Below are 21,115 nucleotides of genomic sequence, written 5' to 3'. Positions count from 1 at the left end.
AATATACCAAGTTCAAGTCTTACCTTATACATTATACAAATATAGTTGTTATTGGTGACTTATATAAATAAAGATTGTTATAATCGGTTAAATTGTATGATTAAATATATATTGTATATTTAAATATATATTGTCATGGACCCTAGTCCAAAACGATGTTGTTTTTGCTCCAAAATGATGCCGTCTGATTTTTTTTTTTTAAAAAAAATTACTTCCTTTCTTGCCGTTAACTTGTCGTTTGTCTTCAGAATTTGTTCCTCTAAAAATATTCATAATTTTTGAACTATATATTCACAATTTTAAAACTCTATATTCACAATTTTAGATCTTAAGATACAAAATTACAGAGCTTAATATTCACAGTTGCAGAACTCTATATTTACAATTTTTGAACTCTATATTTACAATTACAGAACATTCATAATTTCATAACTCTATATTCACAATTAAAGAACTCTATATTCACAATTACAGAATTCTATATTCAATAGTATAATACAATTTTTGAATCTATATTCACAATTTTTGAACTCTATATTTACAAATATATATATATATATATTTATTGACTGAGGAAATAGTATCACTGACGATAGACACACGTTTTGAACTTGGTCCACATCATAATTTGCCTATAACTTGGTATATGGCCATGTCGCCATGTCGGTTTTAAAAGGTTGATATTGTCGACCAGCTAGCACCCGGATTGGGTGGGAATGGACGGGTCAAAGACTCAAAATGAGCAGCTTGCATAGCTAGTATGAAAATATGAATAGAGTAATGTTTGACCTTGGGTTATAATTAACATTTATATACCGTACAATAAAATTCACCTTTACGCGTAAATTTACCGTCAGTATTAAATGTGTAGGTGTCCCACCCACCTTTTTATTTATTTATTTAAATGCTAATGCCCTAATATCTTTTACATTTAATATAAATTTCATAATTTTTTACATTTACTTTTAGTTGTATTTGATGTAATTAGGACTATAGTTAATGTTTATTTTAATAATAATTACATGTCAATTACAAAAAATTCAAAAAATTTAAGTTGGTTTATCTTTATGTAGTCCTTTACTGGTTAAGATCATAAAGCAAACTTTACCGTGATTACATCTTCAAGTAACGATGGTTGGCTAAAAAATTTTGTATTTTTAAAAAGATTGACTACAGTATATTTATAATTTCTCATAAGTTGTTTAAGTAGCTAGATACATACACCTTTATATTTTTAAAATACAACATTTTAGGTTCGATACCATAACATTTTCTATTACTTCCTCTATCCATTTTATGTGTCTTGTTTGGTTAACGAGACTAGCTTGATTGAAGTAATTTACAATTCAACTTTTTATATATCTAATTTTAAGTTTAGAGTTGGTATATAAAATTTATATATTTAGAAATTATATGAAAAGTACTATTAAATACAACAAAAAAATTTAAAAAATTATTAAAAAAAATGCAAAAGAAAATAAGTGAAAAAATAAAAATTAGCTTGAACAGTAAATAATAAATAAGACATGTAAAATGAGAAATAAAAAGTATTGACACTTTTGAATTTTTTGTTTTCTAATATTGTAAGGAATTGTGTTGTGGACACAAGAAAGAGTAAACAAAAGTGGATAGTGTCAATATATATTGGCTATTTGGGCAGTTTCTTTGCCATTTTTCTTTTTCGATGGAAGAATAGTCAATGCATTATTGCGGATACTATACACGTATGTATTATTAGGTGTTGTCGTAAGATTTATTATATTTTAGAACAATAATTTATTATAGAATTTATAGCATCATGCTAACAAAATTTGAATAATTAATTTCTTAATCCTTAATTTATTGCATATGAACATTTATAACATTAATTAATAAATAATAGTATGAAACCTTGGCCAAAAAAAAGAAGCTCTATGTGGCCTAGTAAGAAAATGGTGTGAACTCAACCCAACTTGTTAGACTTTTACAACTCTAATCAAAATACTTTAATCTCCCATGAATTTAGAAGAGAAAAAAAGTACTTCACATTTAGAGAAAATATCGCATAAGTGAAAATGTAAGATAAATAAAAGATATGATCTCTTGAATTAAAAAGAATTTTAAAGTTTTAAGTTAATCAAAGCTCTCTAGAAAATTACAAAACTCTATTTATAAAATGCGAGGAGGGTCTTAGTTTCACTAGAAAAAAAAAGTATGAAAATGAATGAAAAGAAAAATTGAATATAATATTTTTAAAATACGTAATCATTTTCAAAGATTGATGAAAGATGGGAATACCCTACTCTACAATGCAAAGGACACTCTTGTATGGGCCCGCCCGTATGGCATTTTGTTCGTAAAATTAGTCAAATAATGAAGTTAAAGTTAATATTCAATTTAGTCATTAATTATAGTAGTTTTTTTTTTATTTAGTTTTAATTGACTTTTTGTACTTAATTATGTCATCAATTTTGATAGTTTTACTCAATTGTGTAATCTATTAAAATAACTTGGTAATTTCACATCTATTAATCCAATTTAGTTATCCATTATAGTAATTTTATCTAAATTAATATTCGGATTATAGTGGTTTATGGTCTCTTATATTAATCATTACAAACAAATTAAAAATAATTACGTTACGAACCTGACCAAGAAAGTATTGACAAAAATCAAATAATTTTGAAACGAAAATAATGCACACAACGCAACCACCTTTTTCGAGGCACAAATTTATTATATACACATACATACACATTTATATACATACAAATAAAAACTTTTATAGCAGTGGGTCACATGAATTTTTGTTTTTTAAGTTTTAGCCATAAATAGAAACTTATAGTAAAATTGGCATTTGCTAATTGCTAATTGCTACCTTGTCAATACAAATTTTCAATTGAATACACATTTCCCCTTCAAGAAAAACTGGGACACGTTGCCATACAAAAAACAGAGGACGGCGCCGATTACCTTTGACCTCCATTTCTCCACCCCCTCTCACTCTCTAAATGTCTCTATATATACACACACCTTTCCAGTAATCCCAATTGCAGACTCTCTCTCTCTCTCTCTCACTATATATATAAAAATATATATCTCTATCTCTATAGTTGAAGAAATAATTCATCTCCACCATCATGGGAAGAACACCGTGCTGTAGTGATAAGGATGGTCTGAAGAGAGGACCATGGACTGCTGAAGAAGATCAGAAACTCATTGATTACATTAACAAACATGGCTATGGAAACTGGAGAACTCTTCCCACCAATGCTGGTACTCATCATTATAGTGCTTGTTTTACATGTTAATTTCTGGGTGATCAGAGAAACCCGTAAATTTTTTTGATGACGAGAGAAATCTAGCTATGATTTACTGGGTAAATTTCGTTTTTGTGTAATAGCTGATAAATAATTCTTGTTTTAAAAACTTGTTATTAGGGCTGCAGAGGTGTGGAAAGAGTTGCAGGCTTCGTTGGATGAATTATCTCCGTCCCGACATAAAACGAGGAAGATTTTCTTTAGAGGAAGAACAGATAATCATTCAACTCCATAGTATCATAGGAAACAAGTAAGTTGTTCGGGATTCAATCTTTTAGTGTTGGTTTGACTGACTCAATTCGGGATTTCGGTCTAATCTTAAATTCTAATGGTTGGTGTTCTGTTTTTGGTTAAGGTGGTCGGCCATAGCTGCGAGGTTGCCGGGGAGAACGGATAACGAAATCAAGAATTACTGGAACACCCACATTAGGAAAAAGCTTCTGCGAATGGGGATTGATCCGGTGACGCATCGCCGCCGTGTTGATCTTCTTGATCTGTCGTCAATCTTGAACAACAACCCATCGCTCTTGTACAATTCAAGAATCTTAGGTGCCCAGACCTTCGCTAATCCTCACCTCCTTCGGTTAGCCGCGTCTCAGCACCACAACAACAACGTAATTAACTCCGACACCGCCAATAATGTCGTTCAAGACACTCAACAACTGCATGCGCCGCCGCCGCCGCCTCTAGTTCAAGATTTCCCAGTTTACAGCCCTGCCATGGCCGCCGCTCAGCTTACGCAGCAACCCAATGGCGAATTCGGGTTAGAAAATTGTCCGGCGAACGATTTCTGGCTAGGAACTGGACTGCCGGAATCTGAGTTGACACAAGATTATTTGCTGCCGCCGCTGCAAAACTACGGCTACTACGAACCGGCCGTTGATCCCCAGTCAGCGATGGATCCTCCGGCTCCGGCGGCGGACGAGAGCTACCGTTTTGGCTTCCGGCAAGGGTGGTCAACGCCTTCGTCGAGTCAAGTTAACAGTAGCAGCACCACAACTACAGAGGACGAGAGGGAAATTAGCTACTGCAGCAATTTGTGGAACTTTGATGTCGCAAACATTTTTTGATGTGAATGAATTCATGTAGCTTTGTTTAATCCACAATTATTAGTAATTAAGAAGTTATAATTAATTTTTCGAATTAAATAAGAGAAGTATAGTCATTAATTAAATTGTTTCTGTAATATATATATATATATATATATATATATATATATATATATATATATATATATATATATATATATATAGACACATCAATCTTCTTCAGCACGTTGCTTGGACCTTGCCCTTGATCCGGCCTCTTCACGAACTGGTTGAGGTAGCCTTGCTGAACGACCTCCACCTGAATTTGGCATTTGAGAAAAGCATGCACTCACCTATGTCGTGTCCCAACAATACTTGGCGGAGTCTAACTTTGGAGATATTTTCATACATTCACCGGGGTACTCCACGATCCCCATGACCTTTGCATGGTCCAATATGGTGTTCACGGGTTGTGTTAGCAGCTTTAAGTAGCGTAAGGGAGCTAGCCTCGGTCCCTCTGTGTGCTCTCGGCGTGGTGGGCTCAGTACACAGTGATCCTCCACAGGGCTTGAGGTTCCCTATATTTCCGATCCCACCTCTCCTCCTCGTCCTTCTTCCTCATCTCGGTCTCCTTGGCGTTTGTGAACCAGGCTGCTCGGTCCATCAACTCAGAATAGGTTTTGGATGGGTATCGGTTCAAGTCATTGTGGACCAAGCCTAACCTCAGAGCATAAGTGAATATTGGGATGGCCACCTTTCCCTCAAAGTCATTAGCCCCCATCATCATCATGGCTACCCAGTAGCAAGTGAGATGCGTCTAAAGGTCCAAAGCCCCCGTGTATGCCTTGATCACAAGAAAGCAAAACTCCTTGGGCAAGGGCTCAACCATGAACTCCTCGGTGAACGGGATGGACAACATGTCCCGAGGTTCTAGGGACCCGTTTTGGGCGTCTATATACTTCTATAGCTCATCCATTCATTTTCGTAGCTGCTCGACCTCACCGTGGTGTTTACTCGGAGCCTGACCACTAGTCTCTCTTGACCGCTTGACCCTTGAGGCCTACTCGTTGCGTATCGAAGCTCGAAGCATGTGGTCTGTGGTCCTCGATGAAAAGGAGTCTTCCAGGGGCAAGTCATTTGTGGTTGGCCTTGCCCTAGGCGGTCTTGTGCATGTACTTGGGTGCCTAACGGTCCAAAGACGGACTTGGCTAGGGTCCACCGCCCTCTTTCGGTTCCTCGGCTCTCCCGTCCATTTTGGAATGAGCAGCGATTACCTGCGAATGAAAATCAAGATATAAATTCTGAAAACCTAGATTCAATTCTGCGAAGAAAACATCAAGGCGAGCCAATTGTTCCAATTAAAGAGTCAGATTGGGCAATTCTAGCAGAGACGGAGAGGAAACTAGCCTTGATTGGTAAGTTCTTGAAGGAGAAGCCACCAATTGAAACAATTAGGCTTCAATTCTAGAAAATTCTTCCTATTGCTGGCGGCGGCAGCGGCTGTGGGTTCTGATATATAGACTCTGCCCGTCAGGAACTTCCGGGAAGAAGGGCTGCTCGGGGCTAGGCAATACAGGATCAGCAGGCGGCGGCGGTGGCGAAGGGGCCAAGTTTGTTCCCGCCGGCAGCTCTGAACCCACCGGAAACAGCGGCTGATGAAAGTCGAGGTGAAGGTAAAGAGCGACAACAAAATGGTGAAGGGAAAGACTGAAAGGACTCTAATACCCTCAAAGTGGAGACTGAAAGGACTATTATGCACTCACAGTAGACGAAGAGTTAACCCCCAAACAAACGGAGGACCATATAGGTCAAAAATTGAATAGTTGATGACTGAATCGGTCAAAAAAATAAGTCGATGGCCAAGTCGGTACTTTCGCTATAGTCGAGGGACCATTTTGGTAATTAACTCTTTAAAAATGTGACAGCATAAAACATAGAAATAGAAATAAAAATAATTAAGTTGTTTTTGCTTGAGGATAACTTAGTTGATTGACCAATTCAAAATAGGTTACTAGGCTATTTAGCTATATAGAAAATGTGACATATAAAAGATAAAAATGCAAATAGTAACATGTTTTGTTCAAACATAACTCAATTGATTGATCAATTCAAAATAAGTTAATATCAAAATAAGTTAATATGTTATTATTCTGCTTGCAATAGCAATGTGCAAATTTGAATCCTACCAATGGAAATGATAACATGAGGGCTGAGGCCATTGAAACCCAAATTTTGTGATTTATTCCTTCACCGGTGCACTAAGATAAGGGCAGACGAGAGTCCAATAATTTTGGGTACAAATTGTTTAATACATAAAAATGTGATAACATAAAAGAAGAATAAAATAAAGATATAATGTCAACATTTAAATAATTTAAAAAATATTTTGCAGTTTCAGGCATATATAAATTGTGTTGTCTCAATTAATGCATCAAGCCATCAACGACTTTCCATATTCATCAATTCGCAATTTTCTTTACTGGTAATTAAAAATGATATTTCCCCCATTCAGTGATTCAACCGGTGATGTCCCTTTAGCGTGGGCAAAAAATATAATAGTAAAGTATTTAATATTTCACTTCTATATCTTCACATCAAGTGTTATTTCATCTAGAAGAAAATAACTTGTTTTGCTCACAATCAGCTATCAAACCAATATCATGTTTAAGTTTTATACATAATAGTAACAAGAATATATAGTTATCGGTTTTTGCTAACACTCTCTCGATTAAGCTCAGATCATCACACATGGTCTTTCTAGTGTGATTTGTAAACTATTATACAAGGATTTATTCAATGTACACCATTAAATAGTAGCGGTGGATTTTTCTCGCCATCCAAAAAATTGAAAAAAAAAAAAAAAGAGAGAAAAAGAATCATATTTTTAGTTGTGTTAATGCACTTTGCTTGGTATTTTCAATTAGAACCATACTAAAGAGACTGACTCTACAATTACTACTTTTTATTACTTAATTTCTTGACATGTTATCCTTTTATTGGATACACAAATTCTTTATATTAATTTAATGTGGGGTCAATTTTTTTTTTTTTTTTTTTTTTTGAATGCAATGTGGGGTCAATTAATTCACCTATAATCCATGAAAATAAATAATTTTTATTTTTTAATTATGGAGTAGCTAAAAGGGATGATACTTGTAGGGGTTGGAAGCATTTTTCTTTTAATTATTTGTTTATTTATTTATTGTTGATTTATTCATAAATTTTCTCATTTGGAGTATACTAGAACCTCACGAGTACATTTTTAGGGCTCGAACTTAGATCCAATTATCTAAGGTATTGGTTTAGGAGTAAATTGTTTAAATGTGTCTCAGCTAACCTTGATTCCCTTAAGTACTTGTAGCACTTGTAATGGGGACGAGTGGACAACCAGCGAAGCAAATGTTATCTTTATTTTATTGTTAATCAATTGAAGTGTACTCCATAAGCTTCAATTATTTATTTTTATTTTACAAAGTGTTGTGATGGACTCTTATCTAGATGAGAATTATAAACAAACAAACAAAAAAAAAAGATTAAGTTCATAAATAAAAGTTAAAATGAGCTAGACGATACAAGCGAGGGATTTAATCCCTTAAAGCTAGACAACGACGATATCGACGCCCTAGGCAGTGGCCAGGGATGGGAAACTAGGAAAAAGAGTTAAATTGACCTCTTAAGTTATTCAAATAATGTAATTAGGTCTCTTAAATAATTTTTTTTAAAAAAAATTCATTCAAATCTCCTAAATCTGTAAAATTGTTCAATTGAGTCCAAATCGACCTGTATAGCAGGTTAATTCTTTCCAGGCTTGACACATGTTATTTTTAAAATATTTTTCTATTTTTATTTTTTAAAACACTTTTTATTTTTTTTATTAAATTATAAAAGGAAAAAAAAAAGAGTACAACCACCGACTATTCGGCCATGGATGCCGCATTCGTTCAAGATTGTCCAGATCTGGACCTCTTGTTTGAGGTCCAGATATGGAAGACGGCCATGGCCGTCATTCTTTGACAACCGTGGTTGTTCTTGCCGGGCAGCCGATGGCTGTACTTTTTTTTTAATAATTTAATAAATAAATAAATAAATAATTTTAATAAATAAAAATAAAAAAATTATTTTAAAAATGACACGTGTCAAGCATGGAAAGAAATAACCTAGTATACTGGTCGATTTGGACTCAATCGAACAATTTTACAAGTTTAGAGAATTAGAATGTAACTTTTTTTTTTCGAGAATCTAATTGCACTATTCGGATAACTTAGAGCATCCCCAAAAGGAGGTTTTGGACCCGTTTTTTTTTTAAAAATGAGTGAGGTGGAAGAGAGATAGTGAAGAGAGAGAGAGAAGCCAAGCTCTTCTAAAATGGAGTTTTTTCAGGAATGTGGGGTCCACTTTGCTAGCTTCTCTATCTCTTGTGTGTTGTAGAAATGTGGAGTCCACTTTAATTTTTTTTTAAAATAAGCTTTATTGTTTTTTTTTTCTTTCTTTCTTTTTTCCCTTTCATCACATCTTCTCTTTTCTAATTACACTTACAAAAACTCCTCAAAAATCACAACAAAAATTCCATTATTGAGAATGCCCCTAGGAAGTTAGAGGATCAATTTGACACTTTTGATTTTCACATCCGGCTAGGACTTTATTGACCAGACAATGTGGGGACTACTCATGTAACAAAAGTCCTAATCCTTTTAAGTGTTAACTTTATTAAAAGATTATATTGCGTGGGTCTCGTTGCTATTTACTGTCTTTTTAGGTCCTCGCCATGCAATTAATGTGGGTTTTGTCCAGTTGTCTCGGAACAGTGTCCACTACAAGAAAAATGCACATAGACAACACTAGAAAGACAACAGTTTTTAAGAAAAGTGTTGTCTTTTGTATAAAAGACAACAGTTTGGTCCAAAACCGTTGTCTTTGATGCAACACTTTTGTCAAAGACAACGGTTTTTACTTAACCGTTGTTATAAGTGTGTTGTCTTTGTGCATTTTGTGAAAAGACAACACCACAACGACAACGGTTTTTAAAAACCGTTGTCTATGTGCGTTTTTTTTTTAAATAAGACAACGGTTTTTTTAACTGTTGTCGTTGGTGTGTTGTCTTTAAGCGCACTGGAATACACAACACTAGAAAGACAACGGTTGTTTAAAACCGTTGTCTTTGTGCGCTCTTTTTTTAAAAAAAGACAACGGTTTTATTTAACCGTTGTCGTTGGTGTGTTGTCGTTAAACACAATCGAATACACAACACTAAAACGACAACGGTTTTATAAAACCGTTGTCTTTGCATGTTCGTTATTTGTTTAAGACAACGGTTTTATTTAACCGTTGTCTTTGGTATGTTGTCTTTAAGTGTATTTGAATACACAACACTATAAAGACAACGGTTTTAAACAACCGTTGTCGTTGCGCATCATTATTTAACAGGTATATAAAATAAAAATGAAGATGTTAACTAGAAGAGTCGAACCTATGACCTCATGCTTAACAAGTACACAATTTTACCAACTACACAACACAACCTCTTATGTTTAAAAGTGCAACATCTGGTATATAACTGGGTTGCTTCTGTGTTGTTTGTGAAAACCAAGACAACAATTTTAGAAAATAGTTAAAGAATTCCCCCCAAGAAGAATAGAACCTAGGACCACTAACATAATAAACTAAGTTAAACCCACCAAGCGACAACAACACTTATGTAGACTACAAGAAAAACAGCTTTTAGTGACAAAAATTTAGTGACGGGTAAAAAAATCCCTCATTAAATGTATTGTTTGCATAATTTTTGTGACGGTTAAAAATTACTCTAGTTAAAAGTTTATGATTTAGTGACGAAATTTTAATTTTATATTTATATTAAAAATATACTCTCACTATTAGTACAAAAGATGTGTTACTCTCACTAACAAGCTAAGGTTAGCTATATGTTGGTAATCGACCCTTCCGGCTAGCGCATGACTAACAAGGTTGAAACTGTTGGTAATCGACCCCTCCGGCATGCCTGAAACACGTTGAGAATGGATATGAAAGAGTAGTTGATCGATGCCGTACAATTTTCTATATCCCATTTCTTTTGCCGCCGCGATCTTAATTAGCTGTATGTCATAATTACCAAACTATATATTCATAATTTTTGAATTGAAATGCATATTCATAATGATTGAATAACTCTGATCTATATTCACATACAATTACAGAACGTTGTGTTTATAATTTGCGATGTTCATATTCCCAAGTGTTTATAACTATACATTTTAGAAATTGTGAATCAACAATACAGAAATTATGAATCTGCAGTATAGAAATTATGAATTTACTATATATAAATTATTAATCTATACAACTGTATTTAAATTAGAAATTATGAATCTACATTATAGAAATCTATGAATCTCGTGTTCTGTACCTATATACCCGATTCTATTTTAATTGACCGGATGTAGCGACTCGAGTAATTAAATTATTATTTTGTTATGAAATTTCCCTCTAAGCTAAGACAAATTAAAATTTCCCTCTAAGACAAACTTGGGAAATTTTTGTCTTCCCTCCCAGACAAAAGAGCGCAAAATTAGGGTTAGTCCAAAATTGTCTCCGCCACGCCAGTCTTCCCTCTCCGCCACGCCAGTCTTCCCTCTCCGCCACGCCAGTCTTCCCTCTCCGCCACGCCAGTCTTCCCTCTCCGCCACGCCGGTCTTCCCTCTCCGCCACGCCAGTCTCCGATAACCTCCTCGTGTGCTCTCCGCCGACGGCGTACCGCCCTCGCCGACCGCCGACTGCGTACCGCCCTCGCCGACCGCCGACCGCGTACCGCCCTCGCCGACCGCCGACTGCGTACCGCCCTCGCCGACCGCCGACCGCGTACAGGAGAAAACACGTGTGCGAGCTACTCTTCCTTCTGAACCACAGCGCATGAATGGAAGGTATAAGCTTATATGGCTTTGTGTTTTTCATGCTCTGTGTTCAAACTTTGGTCCTATGCTCTGAATATTTGACCTGATGTTTCAGGCCGGCCCTTTGTTACTGGTACACTCTTCATAGACATGTAGTATCTGTTAGTTCATTGATTGGATTGGACATGATTGATATAAAAGATGGGAATAGAGTAGGAGGAAAACAAGTTGCAGTTTGAGAAAGCAAACCTTAAATCTTTTGATCACAACCTTAAATCTGTTGAGATATAGCCACATAAAAGCAGTGGGAGTGCAGAACAAAGTCCTTGTACATAATTGAGGAAGCTTGTAGTATTTGATCCTTCTGTTGACTGTTTGAGTAATAGAAATTGATGTAATTAGTTTGTAACATTCTGCAGATGGTTGAACTAGGAAGACTGAGGAGGAGGATAATACACTGAGAGCTGCTGTGGAAGCTTTTGGTGAGAGTAATTGGCAGGTTGTTGCTGCTTCCCTTGAAGGACGGACAGTTACCCAGTGCTCCAATAGGTCAGTTATATTTTTTAATGGTTAGAGTTTGTCATGGCATGTTTATTATTGAGGTTGAGGTAATCAAACTATTCTATGTGATATTGGCACTAGGAAATCTTAGTTTTTTGCAGAATTATATTGCTTAATTTGTTCTGAGGTAACTGCCACATTAAGGTTATGATTGATACTTTTTAATGAATTCAAGTGTTATCATTTATTCTGCCTAATCTGTTGTGAAAGGATTCACATGTGGTTGAAAGTAAATTTGTAGTTATATGAGTACTTGAGCCTTTGACTACACATTGCAGTTGAATGAAATAGAGTATACTTATGCAGATTTACTTCAAGGTATTAATGAAGTTATTGTATTCTTAAGTCTGTAATATGTATGGTGGTATTTATATCTCTCTCTTTTGCCATTCCACCATGTCAGACCTCTCTCAAACCTTACTACTCCTTGCTCCATTTATACCTCCCCTCAGATTCTTCCTATCACTTCCATTCTCGTTACTTTTTCTAGCAGCCCTATTTGTTCTAGAACCTGCAACAGTATCCTCACCAAAAAAATACACTAACAGTATAGTATATATATATACTCTAACAACACTAATTAGTATATATATTTTATACTGTTAGTATAGAATATATATTCCGTGTCAACATTAATTATAAAACATATATATATTTCATCACACATATATATAGTATACTGTTAGTGTGTGTGTGTACATATATATATATATATATATATATATATATATATATATATATATATATATATATATATATATATATATATATAGTTAGTTAGTTAGTTAGTTAGTATTTTAAGTATGTGGTTTTTGTTTTGCTAGTTACTACTAATTGTATAATTATATTCATTTAATAAGTTTTTGTTTTGGCAATATATGACCGATGCATGCAGCAGGTACCAAATAAGTATGTGGTTTTTGTTTTGGTAGTTACTACTAATTGTATAATTTTTAAGCGATATGAATTTATTTTTCTTGTCACTTGACTGTTTTGTAGCATTGGTGTATAAATAAACAATGGACAAAGAATGGATGTCAAAAGATAGATTATGTTATGAATATGAGGTTGGAGTAGAATCTTTTTTACAATTTGCTAAAAAAAATGCCGTTGATCCTAATTCAATATCATGCCCATGTGCAATATGTGGCAACCTAAGGAAGCAACCTCTTGATACTATAAGGGCACACTTGTACCGTAATGGAATGGATGGAACGTATGTGTCATGGATATGGCACGGGGAGAAGGCTACGTTAAACAACTCAATAGATGATGGCGGTCTAATTAGGGGAGAAGAGCATAATCGTGTTGATGAAAATCCTATAGATATGGTAAATGCTGCTTATGACGAATACGTTGAGGATCCCAACAAATTTAGTAAATTACTAGAAGATGCAGAGAAACCGCTATACGTTGGATGTACTACGTTTACAAAACTATCAGCGGTAGTGAAGTTATATAACTTGAAGGCAAAATATAGTTGGAGCGATGCAAGTTTTACGGACCTTCTGGATTTGTTTGCAAAAATGCTTCCAACTGACAACGTACTGCCTTCTTCTTTATATGAGGCAAAGAGAAGCTTGGTTGCATTGGGAATGGACTACGAGAAAATACACGCGTGTCCCAATGACTGTATCTTATATCGTAAGGAGAATGCAAATTGTACTAATTGCCCTACTTGTGGAACTTCAAGGTGGAAGATAGGCAAGAATTCTAAGATATCCATAGGAGTTCCTGCAAAGGTGTTATGGTACTTTCCACCGATACCAAGATTTCAAAGAATGTTTAGGAGCAAGGATATATCTAAGGAGTTAACTTGGCATAGTGATAATAAAGTTTGTGATGGTTACTTGCGTCATCCAGCTGATGCACCTTGTTGGAGAACAGTAGATGAAATGTGGCCAGATTTTGCTAATGAGCCAAGAAATCTTAGATTGGCTTTATCTGCAGACGGGATAAATCCCCATAGTGTAATGAGTTCTACATATAGTTGTTGGCCAGTCATCATGATTACATACAATCTTCCTCCTTGGATGTGCATGAAGCGAAAATTCATGATGCTCAGTTTGTTGATTTCTGGTCCTAAACAACCCGGGAATGACATTGATGTTTATTTGGCACCTTTGATTGACGATTTAAAAGTGTTGTGGGAAGAAGGTATAGAAGCATATGATGCATACCGACAAGAAAAATTCGTCCTTAAAGCTGTTTTACTATGGACGATCAATGATTTCCCAGCATATGGGAACTTATCAGGTTGCACTGTCAAAGGATATCATGCATGTCCTATCTGTGGTGAGAATACATATGCCAAGAGGTTGAAGCATAGTAAGAAAATGGCATTCACAGGACATAGAAGATTTTTATGTAAAACTCATCCTTATCGAAGGCAAAAGAAGGCATTTGATGGTAAGCAAGAATTCGACTTAGCACCCAAACCATTGAGTGGCCATGATGTTCTGAAAACAGTTGAGGGGATCAATTGTAGTTGGGGAAAAAACAGTGGCAAGCTAAATGCTAAAAGAAAAATTAGTGAATCATGTTGGAAAAAGAAATCAATTTTCTTTGAGCTTGAGTATTGGAAGCATTTGCATGTTCGGCATGTTCTTGATGGCATGCACATTGAGAAAAATGTGTGTGAAAGTATTATTGGCACATTACTTGACATCCCAGGAAAAACCAAAGATGGGGTAGCTGCTCGACTAGACCTTGTGGAAATGAATGTGAGAATGGAGTTGGCACCAAAACAAGGGGAGAAGAGAACGTTTTTGCCACCTGCTTGCTATACCCTAAGCAAAGATGAGAAAAAGAAAGTTTGTAACTCTTTGTTACATATGAAAGTCCCATCAGGCTATTCATCTAATGTGAGAAACCTTGTCAATGTGAAGGAGTTGAAACTTGTTGGTCTTAAATCTCACGATTGTCACACTTTCATGCAACAGTTGCTTCCAGTTGCTATTCGAGGTGTGTTACCCAAACATGTAAGGTATGCTATCACTCGGTTGTGCTTCTTCTTTAATGTCATATGTAGCAAAGTGATAGATTCCTCAAAGTTAGATGCGCTACAAGATGAGATTGTGACAACGTTGTGTTTGCTTGAAAAGTACTTTCCTCCTTCATTTTTTGATATAATGGTTCACTTAACTGTTCATCTTGTGAGAGAGGTCAAATTGTGTGGACCAGTGTGGTATAGATGGATGTACCCATTTGAAAGATATATGAAAATCTTGAAAGGTTATGTGCGAAATCGCAATCGACCAGAAGGTTGTATAGCCGAGTGTTATATTTCTGAAGAAGCTATAGAATTTTGCTCAGAGTATTTGACTGATGTACAAACAGTTGGGATCCCATCAACATTTCAAGAAGTGGTGCGAACTCGGCCTTTATCAGGTGCTCAAGTGCAATCCATTAGCCAAGAGGAGTGGGAGCAATCACATCGTTATATTTTGGCAAATGATGTAGAAATAGACCAATATGCCAAGTAATTTTTCCAAGTCTTATAAAACTTCCAATATATTGTTTATATTGTAGTGGTTAATTGACTTTGGTCAAATATCGTTTGTTAGGGAACACAAGGCACATTTGAAGGCTACATTGCGCGGTAAAGTTAGGACAGAGAAGGGGCTACTTGATGAGCATAACCGCACATTTATTAATTGGTTACGTGATCGTGTAAGTTGTATAACTATGACTAGTACAAAAAATAAAAGTCACTGGTTTTATTATCATATACTAATTTTAAAGTGCTTTCATTTTTAAGGTTGGAAGAGCAATAAATGATTCCACCCATGAAATATCAGAAAGACTAAAATGGTTGGCACATGGTCCTCGGAACCAAGTGTTAAAGTACTCTGGTTATTTAATTGAAGGAGTTACTTTTCATACCAAAGATCGTGATAATTTGCGAGCTGTCCAGAACTCAGGCGTAAGCTTAGTTGCAAATATAATGCAAGTTTCTAGTGCAAAGGATAAGAACCCCATTGAGTCAGATATGGTATTTTATGGAGTTATTGATGAAATATGGGAGCTTGATTACCATACCTTTCGAGTTCCTGTGTTCAAATGCAATTGGGTTGAGACTAACAATGGTATTAAAGTAGATGATCTTGGTTTCAAATTAGTAAACCTCGATAGGATTGGATTCAAATCTGATTCTTTTATCTTAGGGAGTCAAGCCAAGCAAGTATTTTATATTCAAGACCCTCAAGATCCTATATGGTCTGTCGTGCTCGCAACTCCTAGTCGGGATTACTTTGAATATCAAGATGGGAATGAAATGGATGAACCAATAATCCATCATCAATGCTTTACGAAAGGGATGCCAGATGTTGACGTTAAAGATGAGAGTGAACCACCATGCATTCGAGAAGATTGTGATGGGACATGGGTTGAGAATAGGAACTCGTAGCAAGTTTCTAGTGTATAATTACTTTTCAAACCTCATATTTTAAATATGACTTTGTATGTGCTCTTACATGTTTCTTATGTTTAATTCCTTAATTTTTTTGGCTCCCAACTTCTGAAAATGAATTCGAACATTTCTAATAATTTTGTTTTTATGTTTTTGTGCTTATTAGGTTTGCGGGGTCTATGGCTGGTCGAAGAAAGAAAAAAATTGTACAGCAGGAACAAAAGGGACAAGAAGTACATGGTGACGAAGAACATAATGGAAAAGAGGTTCAGGTAGATGAGGAAGAAAACATGTCGGGTTCTCAAGAAACCCAGTCAACGAGGAGCACACGAGGTCGTACCCAAATGCATAAGCTTGCTATGCAAAGGGCACAAGGACTGAAGAAAGACGTACAATTCAATGAACTAGGACAACCAATTGGAGATAGTGCTGCAGAACTACAAAGTTACATTGGTGTCCTTGCAAGAGAAAAGGTGAAGTTGAATTTTAAGACATGGAAACATGTGCCACAGGATATTAAAGACAAGATATGGGACGCTGTTAATGTAAGGAAAATCTAATTCGTTTACTTAGTATTTGTGATATTTAACACATTAGTCGTTTAATTCTCACAAAATTTTATCTATGTAGTTGAGCTTCAGAGTTCCGGCAATATTCAAGAAACCTTGCTTGAGTTCAGCAAATGACAAATGGCGGCAATATAAAACACAACTCACAAATAACTTTATTTGGAAGAGACTGAATGATGAAGAAAACTTGCACAAACCACCCCCAGGATATGGTATTATGGGAGATGAATGGAGTCAATTTGTGATTAGCCGCATGTCCGAAGACTTCAAGGTAACCTCAAAACTAGAAGTCTATCTATATGTGTATATATCAATTTAATTTAAAAAGTTCAAATGCCCACCACAAGCTTTTGCACAGGTATTCATCTTGCAAAGTGTGTTTAACAAAAATAGCAACTTATCCCATTGAACAATTTAGCTCTATACAGTACACAAACTTGCAGAAACCACACCCATGTTTGATGCCACATGATTTCTGACTGTCCTGTGTAATTGCAGTAATATGATTTGTTGTGATGCTTAGTCATAATATGAAGGAGTTGCAACTTCAAGGACCAAATGAGGACATCCTGACACAGGCTCTTGAATCTAAGGAGCATGGAGGTCGGGTGAGGGCTATAGGTGGACATGTCAATCCCTCAACATATTTCAGATTGGGTAAAGGGATGCTTCCTAACCATGAGAAAAATGTCCTTCTAAGACGACAAGCAACAGTAGAAGACAGAGTTGCAAAGTTAGAAAATTTGGTCCTTCAAAATGTTGCCTTTAAATCATCTCCGATTGAAGAAAAAGGGAGTTGTACTGCAAAGGATGCAAAGGGTGCGATGAAGCTGAGTGAAGAAGAAATTGGTTTTATGAAACAAAAATTGGATTTCGAAGATGATGATGATGAGCTGCAGTTTATTGACAAAGAAGATGTCTTGGAGGTAAATATTCCCTCTTTACTGAAGTTTACATTTTACTTAGTTTATTAGGCAAAAATTACTATCTACGTATTGGTGCCTCTGTCAAATGTTTTGCAGATTTGCTTCATCCTCTCAATTTTCAAATGTTTTGCATTTTTCATATAAACTGTAGGAGATGTTAATTTGTGCATGTATATAATTCACATGTCTTGGTTAGTATATTTATTTATTTACCTAATATGTGTATATTTTGCAAATTAGAAACAATGTAAGAAGAAACCGAGCAAGGAAGTCAAAAAGCTTGAGTTGAACTCCTCAAGTATGCCTAAGTCATTATGGCTACTATACTGTTATTACAAGCGTGCACTTGGGAATGGAGAGAGTTTAAAAATAGTGCTAGATGAAAATGTCTTCGGGGAAGAATGTACTCTATATGTGCACGACGAAGATGTGACTCCGTTTTGTCAATTGATGCCAATATCGTACACATGTATTGCTGTGTACATATGGTATGATTTAATATATATTTCGAGTCAATTATATATACTTATCACTTCTATGCTTTGTTATTCTAATTCAGTTTCCATTCCAATGTTAGGTATTTGTATAAAAAGATGATGGAAGACAACAAGCTTGAAAAATTCAGATTTATGCAGCCATGTCATGTAGGTCATGTGCCAACGACAAGAACAGATAAAAATTTCCTAGACAAACAGTTGGAAAGTAGGGCACGAGCTTTAGCAGACAGACTAATTGACAATCCAAGTAGTGCATCACTTTTGGTGCCATGTAATGTAGGGTAAGAATGATTACAATTATACTTTCCATTGCATATTATTTTCTATTGATGTAATATAATTTTGTGTTTCTGTATAGTTTCCATTGGATTCTGACAGTTATCAACGTCAGTAAGGATATTGTTTATTTGTGGGACCCTCTTAGTCATCGCATTCGCGATGATGATTGGAAACATGTTGTAGAAATGTAAGTTTTTTTTTTGTTATTTCTTTCGATTTATATCAGTATGATTATCACATAATCTGAATAATCAACAATATATTTGAAGGGCTATTAAAATGGTTCATGCGGCCTCTGGGAATGGAAAGAAAGGACGAAGTAAAACTGCTTGGGAAATTGTCAAGGTAATTTAATATTTGTAACTAATTAGATATAAGTGTTTGTATATGTTAAATTGTAATGCACATGCAAATCTTATTTAACATTTGTAGGCTCCTCGTCAGCCGGATAGTAACCAATGCGGTTTCTATGTCATGGCTTACCTGAAGACTTTAATTGAGAACATGCCGGACATTGATGATAAAGATTCTGTTCAAGCACTGGTAATAATTCAATTTCTAATTCGTGTTTAAAATTATTTTGATTTCAATGTTTCAAAGTGGAAATATGATGCATTTGAGATTCTTGTTGCCAGTATAATTTTGAGTACTCCATTTATTGTTGATGTCTATTGAATGAATGCTTTTTAGTTTTTAATTTGATCATTTTATTCACAAAGTTTAAAGTGGAGAGATTAGAGAAAATACAAAAGCTCTTGCCTTTAGAACTGCTAAAACTCTATTACCGTATATTGGTTCTTGAAAATTACTCCTAACTTATTTCGAATTTCATTGCAATTACTAATTTATTTACTCACTTTTTACATGTAGTTCCAACAAGTTGAATATGACAAAGCGGTTATTGATCTGGTGCGTTCTGAATGGGCCGATATTATATCAAGTTATATACAGTAGGTATGATTTGATCATTAGAACGTTGTGATCTTTTAGACTTCGTGGAATTGTTTGTTGTAGTATTATGATGACTTCGTCGAATTGTTTTTTGTATTATTATGACTTGGATGATATTTGATTCGATGAGAATTGGTCATGGAAGTATTTACACTTGTTATTTTGAACCTTAGCTTGTGCAAAATTATGTAACTACAGTTGGCCATGGTGAATGGATAAATTGTTTTTTGGTATATGATTAAAATTTAAGCAGGTTAAAAACCGTTGAGACAACGGTTAAAAATCGTTGTCTATTTTACAATAGACAACAATTTGAAACTGTTGTCTTTTCTACAAAAGACAACAGTTTATCTGCGTGACTTTTAACAACAGCGATTTCAACAACACACAATAGACAACAGTTTATAACTGTTGTCTTTTAAAGAAAAGACAACAGTTACAAAACCGTTGTCTATGTGCATCACTTTTAACAACACCGGTTTCAAAAACATTGAATAGACAACGGGTCAAAAACCGTTGTCGTTGATAGAAATGACAACGGTTTATAACCGTTGTCTATGTGTGTGACTTTTAACAACACCGGTTTCAACAACACTTAATAGACAACGGTTCGAAAACCGTTGTCTTTACAAGAAAAGACAACGGTTAAAAACCGTTGTCTATGTGTATGACTTTTAACAACACCGGTTTCAACAACATTGAATAGACAACGGTTCGAAAACCGTTGTCGTTTCTAAAAAAGACAACGGTTAAAAACCGTTGTCTATGTGTATGACTTTTAACAACACCGGTTTCAACAACACTTAATAGACAACGGTTCGAAAACCGTTGTCGTCTCAAGAAAAGACAACGGTTTTTAACCGTTGTCTATGTGCATGACTTTTAACAACACCGGTTTCAACAACACCTAATAGACAACGGTTCGAAAACCGTTGTCGTTTCAAGAAAAGACAACGGTTTTTAACCGTTGTCTATGTGCGTGACTTTTAACAACACCGGTTTCAACAACACTTAATAGACAACGGTTAGAAAACCGTTGTCGTTTCTAGAAATGACAACGGTTTAAAACCGTTGTCTATGTGCGTGACTTTTAACAACACTGGTTTCAACAACACTTAATAGACAACGGTTGAAAAACCGTTGTCGTTTCTAGAAAAGACAACGGTTAAAAACCGTTGTCTATGCGCGTGACCTACAACAACACCGGCTTCAACAACAGAAGTTTTACCCCTACGACAACGGTTATTAACCGTTGTCTATGTGCATTTTTCTTGTAGTGGTCACGTCAGCTCAAGGAACACGTGGACTCAATAATACACACAGATTGGGTCCCACTACTTGGATTGCATGGCTAACGTTGACCAACGCACAGACCGTCCACATTTTTATCCTTTGCTTTTATTTTTATTTTTTTGCTTATTGGTGAAAATATTCAAATATTTATATATTGCGATAGAGTCGAGTTTAGGTGTGGCGAGATCCTCCTGTGTGGTCGTGTTGCAACTTTCAGAATACATTAATATTTAAGTAAATATACGCCATCAACGTTACGCAATGCACTACAAAAACACACACAAATTAGGTATGCATCACCAAAAATATACCATTAGGTATGACTAAAAGCACCACACATTGTTTGGAAATACACCATTAGTTGTAGGGAGTTATATTGTGTATTTTTTGGATGTGTTGTGTAATTTTTGGTAT

At 35.3% G+C, this 21,115-nt stretch overlaps 3 protein-coding genes across 3 annotated transcripts; all 3 read left to right on the top strand.

Annotated features, from left to right (window-relative positions):
• The first annotated feature begins 2,857 nt into the window (after positions 1-2,857).
• LOC109171401 (myb-related protein 330-like) lies at positions 2,858-4,468 on the top strand. The gene is made up of 3 exons (XM_019320491.1): positions 2,858-3,255; positions 3,420-3,549; positions 3,655-4,468. The coding sequence occupies exons 1-3, from the start codon at positions 3,120-3,122 to the stop codon at positions 4,367-4,369; spliced, it is 981 nt and encodes a 326-aa protein (XP_019176036.1). The 5' UTR covers positions 2,858-3,119; the 3' UTR covers positions 4,370-4,468.
• Positions 4,469-12,980: 8,512 nt separating this feature from the next.
• On the top strand, positions 12,981-14,814 carry LOC109166354. Its single transcript, XM_019315327.1, has 2 exons — positions 12,981-14,739; positions 14,807-14,814. The coding sequence occupies exons 1-2, from the start codon at positions 12,981-12,983 to the stop codon at positions 14,812-14,814; spliced, it is 1,767 nt and encodes a 588-aa protein (XP_019170872.1).
• A 1,551-nt stretch (positions 14,815-16,365) lies between these two features.
• LOC109166346 lies at positions 16,366-19,485 on the top strand. Its single transcript, XM_019315314.1, has 9 exons — positions 16,366-16,731; positions 16,817-17,026; positions 17,292-17,681; positions 17,922-18,169; positions 18,259-18,459; positions 18,537-18,644; positions 18,727-18,802; positions 18,890-19,000; positions 19,328-19,485. Exons 1-9 carry the CDS (start codon positions 16,366-16,368, stop codon positions 19,409-19,411), a joined length of 1,794 nt encoding a protein of 597 aa, XP_019170859.1. The 3' UTR covers positions 19,412-19,485.
• Positions 19,486-21,115: the final 1,630 nt, after the last annotated feature.

The sequence above is a fragment of the Ipomoea nil genome, unplaced genomic scaffold, assembly GCF_001879475.1.
Source record: "Ipomoea nil cultivar Tokyo-kokei standard unplaced genomic scaffold, Asagao_1.1 scaffold0317, whole genome shotgun sequence".
Classification (NCBI taxonomy): domain Eukaryota; kingdom Viridiplantae; phylum Streptophyta; class Magnoliopsida; order Solanales; family Convolvulaceae; genus Ipomoea; species Ipomoea nil.
Note: the sequence above shows the minus strand (reverse complement) of the source record. Positions and strands in the feature narration are given on the sequence as shown.

What these genes read in the sequence shown, in the direction of transcription:
- LOC109166354 (XM_019315327.1), top strand. Translation starts at nt 12,981, where the DNA reads ATGGATGGAACGTATGTGTCATGGATATGGCACGGGGAGAAGGCTACG.
- LOC109166346 (XM_019315314.1), top strand. Translation starts at nt 16,366, where the DNA reads ATGGCTGGTCGAAGAAAGAAAAAAATTGTACAGCAGGAACAAAAGGGA. An exon ending in AGATATGGGACGCTGTTAAT is followed by an intron (nt 16,732 to 16,816) that starts GTAAGGAAAATC and finishes TTATCTATGTAG; the next exon opens with TTGAGCTTCAGAGTTCCGGC. An exon ending in TGTATTGCTGTGTACATATG is followed by an intron (nt 18,170 to 18,258) that starts GTATGATTTAAT and finishes TTCCAATGTTAG; the next exon opens with GTATTTGTATAAAAAGATGA.
- LOC109171401 (XM_019320491.1), top strand. Translation starts at nt 3,120, where the DNA reads ATGGGAAGAACACCGTGCTGTAGTGATAAGGATGGTCTGAAGAGAGGA. An exon ending in AACTCTTCCCACCAATGCTG is followed by an intron (nt 3,256 to 3,419) that starts GTACTCATCATT and finishes ACTTGTTATTAG; the next exon opens with GGCTGCAGAGGTGTGGAAAG. An exon ending in CATAGTATCATAGGAAACAA is followed by an intron (nt 3,550 to 3,654) that starts GTAAGTTGTTCG and finishes TTTTTGGTTAAG; the next exon opens with GTGGTCGGCCATAGCTGCGA.